Below are 5,000 nucleotides of genomic sequence, written 5' to 3'. Positions count from 1 at the left end.
CAAAAGGCAAGATCAGGATTCGAACACAGACTCTCCTCAGGGACAGCGCACTGCGTGCAGCAGAAAAAAAAGCGTCTTAACTCTCTCCATACGAATGGCGAAAGAGACGACGTTAACAGCGTTTCATCCCAATTACCATCATCAAAATATTGCAAGCGGAAGGCTCTTATACTGAAGAGGTGAATGTTGACAAAGAATACCACAGTTCTGACGACGGAAGCTAAAGGTTGGGTCATTCAGACACCCACTGGACATCCGAGGGGTCTGTGCAGAGGAGAAGAGAGGACTGGCCGTAGTGAGTGAGTTAACCATTCTGCCACCTTACTCCTTACCAACAGGGAAGGGATGAGACAGCCCCTTGCCAAGGGAAAAGAGACAAGGCAGTGGCTAGCCAAAGAAAGTGTCCAATTATTTCTGTCAGTGCGACATCCGTCATCACACCACGTGACGGCGCGCGTGCGTGATGGGTGGTACCGCGTACTATGGGGCTACCTCTAGCGCATAACTTTGCACGGAGGGGAGGGGGGGTGTGGGGGCAGGGGGAGGTGTGGGGGGAGGGGGGTGTGGGGGTAGGGGGAGGTGTGGGGGCAGGGGGAGGTGTGGGGGGAGGGGGGGTGTGGGGGTAGGGGGAGGTGTGGGGGGAGGGGGGGGGGGTGGTCACTGATGATCGATGTTAGCGGTGCAACTGCACCACATTTGTAAGGAACAGGGCGAAATGCTTTGTTTGTATTTTTTGTTGTTGCGTATGCTGCTCTGACTCTGTGTCGCTCGCGAGAGAATCGTTTTTGTTTTGTTTTTTTTTTCTTCGTAAGTGTGTGTGTGTGGTTGGGTGTGTGCGTGGGGGGGGGGGGGGGGGGGGGGGGGAGAGTGTTTGTAGGTGTGTGTGTGTGGGGGGGGGGGTAGTGTATGTGTGTGTGTGTGTGTGTCTGTGTTAGTGTGTCTGTGTCTCTGTGTGTGCGTAGATGTGCGCGCGTGTGTGTGCGTGAGTGTGAGTGTGTGTGTGTGGGGGGGGGGGGGGGGAGTAGTGTGTGTGTGTGTCTGTGTTTGTGTGTCTGTGTCTCTGTGTGTGTGTGGATGTGCGCGCGTGTGTGTGCGTGAGTGTGAGTGTGTGTGTGTGTGTGTGTGTGTGTGTGTTCGCGCGCTCGTGTGTGTATGCATGTGCGTGTGCGTGCGTGCGTGCGTGCGTGCATGCGTGTATGTAACAAACACACACCACGTCAAACGACTCGTGCCAGGCCTTCCAGTTTGCATCTTCAAGAGCAATACGTGTAGAAGGAAGAGAGCAGCCGAACCAAAACTGCCCAATATATACCATCAGCTGTTGTTATCAAACACACAGGTGTCGAAACATGCCTGCGATAACGCGAGGACAGTAACGGACAGTAGCCATCGGTACAAACTAAACCGCCCACACTGTCCAGACCACAATGACTGTTTGAACGGACGTGCAGTCCGCTCATTGAAGTTGTGTTTATTCTTATCTTATCTGTCTATTATAATCAATGTGCAGTATAGTAGGCTATGTTTATAATTATATTCAAATAATGTTTCTTAATTCTTTCTGTTTTTACATTAAGAATACTAGTTATTACCTGCAGTGTGTGGATGTATGTATGAAACGATGTATGTGATATTTTTCTACATTTGTATCTTCGTAATATTTGTAGGGGCTGTTGTTGGCTTTTACAGTTATGGTCCCCATGTTGTTTACTTGTCTATGTTGTGATAATGCACCTGGCGAAATTTCTCCAGTTGGAGATAATTAAGTTATTCTTATCTTATCTTATCTGACGGACCGCTGGCTGTCATTACAATGGTTGAACGGGTGTCTGACTTTCTTTCTGTTTCTTGGGGTTTTTTGTGTGTGTTTTTTTGGAGGGGGGGGGGGGGGGGGGGGGGGGGGGGGGTGGCGATAAACGTTGACGTTTTTATGTCCGCGATTATGGACGCGTCAACTTGTGGTAACGCGTTTTGCATTTGAATTGCGTTACCCTGCAGATGTGCTGTGCTGTGCTGTGCTGTGCTGTGAAGAGTCTCGTGTTGTGCTGTGCTGTGTTGTGCTGTGCTGTGCTGTACTGTGTTGTGCTGTGCTGTGCTTTGCTTTGCCTTGCTGTGCTAATGTCGTGTCGTGTCGTGTTGTGTTATATTGAACTTATATGTTTCTGCATATTTTATGTCCATGTTATGCGTTGTGTGGTGCTGTGATGTGTTGTGCTGTGTTGTGTTGTGCTGTATTGTGTTGTGCTGCATTGTGCTGTGTTGTGCTGTACTGTGCTGTGTTGTGTTGTGCTCTGCTGTGCTGTACTGCACTGTGCTGTGTTTTGTTGTGCTGTATTGTGCTGTACTCTTCTGTGTTCTGTTGTGCTGTGTTGTGTTGTGCTGTACTGTACTGTGTTGTGCTGTATTGTGCTGTACTGTGTTGTGTTGTGCTGTATTGTGCTGTGCTGTGTTGTGTTGTGCTGTGCTGCATTGTGCTGTACTGTGCTCTGTTGTGTTGTGCTGTGTTGTGCTGTGTTGTGTTGTGCTGTGTTGTGCTGTGCTGTGCTGTGCTGTGTTGTGCTGTGCTGTGCTGTGCTATGCTGTGCTGTGTTGTGCTGTATTGTGCTGTGTTGCGTTGTGCTGTGCTGTGTTGTCCTGTCCTGTGCTGTGTTGTGCTGTGGTGTGTTGTGTTGTGTTGTGCTGTGTTGTGCAGTGCTGTGCTGTACTGTATTGTGCTGTGCTGTATTGTGCTGTGCTGTGCTGTGCTGTATTGTGCTGTGTTCCGTTGTGCTGTGCTGTGCTGTGCTGTATTGTGCTGTGCTGTGCTGTGCTGTATTGTGCTGTGCTGTGCTGTATTGTGCTGTGTTGCGTTGTGCTGTGCTGTGCTGTGCTGTGTTGTGCTGTGCTGTATTGTGCTGTGTTGTGCTGTGCTGTATTGTGCTGTGCTGTGCTGTGTTGTGCTGTGCTGTGCTTGTGCTGTATTGTGCTGTGCTGTGCTGTATTGTGCTGTGCTGTGCTGTGCTGTGTTGTGTTTTGCTGTGCTGTATTGTGCTGTGCTGTGCTGTATTGTGCTGTGCTGTGCTGTCCTGTATTGTGCTGTGTTGTGTTGTGCTGTTTTGTGTTGTGCTATGCTGTGCTGTGTTGTGTTGTGCTGTATTGTGCTTTGCTGTGCCGTGTTGTGCTGTGTTGCATTATGCTGTACTGTGCTGTGCTTAAGTCGTGTCGTGTTGTGTTATATTGAACTTATATGTTTCTGCGTATTTTATGTCCGCGGTTATACGTTGTCGTACTGCATTGTATTGCATTGCACTGGGCTGTATTAAATTGGGCAGTATTGTAGTGTGCGTGTGTGTGTGTGTGTGTGTGTGTGTGTGTGTGTGTGTGTGTGTGTGTGTGTGTGTGTGTCTTTGTATGTGCGTGTGTGTCTCTGTGCATGCGTGTGTGTGTGTGTGTGTGTCTGTGTCTTTGTGTCTGTGTCTGTATGTGCTTTTGTGTATCGGCCTGGATTTATCATCATAAAGACTGGCAGACATATAGAACATATAGAGACAGAGATGGAGTTGGCATATGAACAATGAACAAATGTGTTCTTTATGTGAAATGGATAGGCCGAAAGCTTCTTTGAACCAAATTTAGATAAAAATAAATCAGGGTATGTATGTAATACAATTTTTAACAGAATATTCCTGAGCAATAACCGAACAAGTTCATACGATATATGACAAGAAAGCCTTCACACACACACACACACACACACACACACACACACACACACAGATAGGCACAGAGAAAGAGAGAGAAGTACAGAAAAGCAGAGAGAGAGACAGAGAGAGGCGGGCAGGAGAGAAGGTCCAATCATACAAACAGACAGACAGACAGACAGACAAACAAACAAACATACAGACAGATAGGCAGACAAAAAGACCGATAGACAGGCAAACAGAGAGACAGACACACAGACGGACAGACAGAGATTCACCAGCTCGGGACGCGTAACGGACAGTTGGTTAGTGCCGGGGTACACCTGTTGTTGCCGCATTGTGGACCTGAAAAAAGAAATGCCACACCTTTAATCATCACACCTGTTGTTGCCGCATTGTGGACCTGAAAAAGAAATGCCACACCTTTAATCATCACACCTGTTGTTGCCGCATTGTGGACCTGAAAAAGAAATACCACACCTTTAATCATCACACCTGTTGTTGCCGCATTGCTGACCTGAAAAAGAAATACCACACCTTTAATCATCACACCTGTTGTTGCCGCATTGCGGACCTGAAAAAAAATGCCACACCTTTAATCATTACACCTGTTGTTGCCGCATTGTGACCTGAAAAAAGAAATGCCACACCTTTAATCATCACACCTGTTGTTGCCGCATTGTGGACCTGAAAAAGAAATGCCACACCTTTAATCATCACACCTGTTGTTGCCGCATTGTGGACCTGAAAAAGAAATGCCACACCTTTAATCATCACACCTGTTGTTGCCGCATTGTGGACCTGAAAAAGAAATGCCACACCTTTAATCATCACATCTGCTGTTGCCGTATTGTGGACCTTAAAAAGAAATGCCACACCTTTAATCATCACACCTGTTGTTGCCACATTGCGGACCTGAAAAAGAAATGCCACACCTTTAATCATCACACCTGTTGTTGCCGCATTGTGACCTGAAAAAAGAAATGCCACACCTTTAATCATCACACCTGTTGTTGCCGCATTGTGGACTTGAAAAAAGAAGTGCCACACCTTTAATCATCACACCTGTTGTTGCCGTATTGTGGACTTGAAAAAGAAATGCGAAACCTTTAATCATCACACCTGTTGTTGCCGCATTGTGGACTTGAAAAAAGAAATGCGAAACCTTTAATCATCACACCTGCTGTTGCCACATTGTGACCTGAAAAAGAGATGCCACACCTTTAATCATCACATCTGTTGTTGCCGTATTGTGGACCTTAAAAAAGAAATGCCACACCTTTAATCATCACACCTGTTGTTGCCACATTGCGGACCTGA

At 47.2% G+C, this 5,000-nt stretch overlaps 1 protein-coding gene across 1 annotated transcript in view; it reads right to left on the bottom strand.

The window, feature by feature from the left end:
- Window positions 1–5,000, bottom strand: part of LOC143287134 (uncharacterized) — a 70,555-nt gene that overhangs the window by 39,850 nt on the left and 25,705 nt on the right. Inside the window, exons 4-6 of the mRNA XM_076595079.1 lie at window positions 4,975–4,996; window positions 4,403–4,424; window positions 3,959–4,025 (exon numbers count right to left, since the gene is read on the bottom strand). Of these exons, the coding sequence (XP_076451194.1) occupies window positions 3,959–4,025; window positions 4,403–4,424; window positions 4,975–4,996 (111 nt within the window). The remainder of the gene's footprint in view (window positions 1–3,958; window positions 4,026–4,402; window positions 4,425–4,974; window positions 4,997–5,000) is intronic.

This window comes from Babylonia areolata, chromosome 11 (genome assembly GCF_041734735.1).
Source record: "Babylonia areolata isolate BAREFJ2019XMU chromosome 11, ASM4173473v1, whole genome shotgun sequence".
Lineage (NCBI taxonomy): Eukaryota > Metazoa > Mollusca > Gastropoda > Neogastropoda > Buccinidae > Babylonia > Babylonia areolata.
This window is presented reverse-complemented; position numbering and strand designations above follow the sequence as displayed.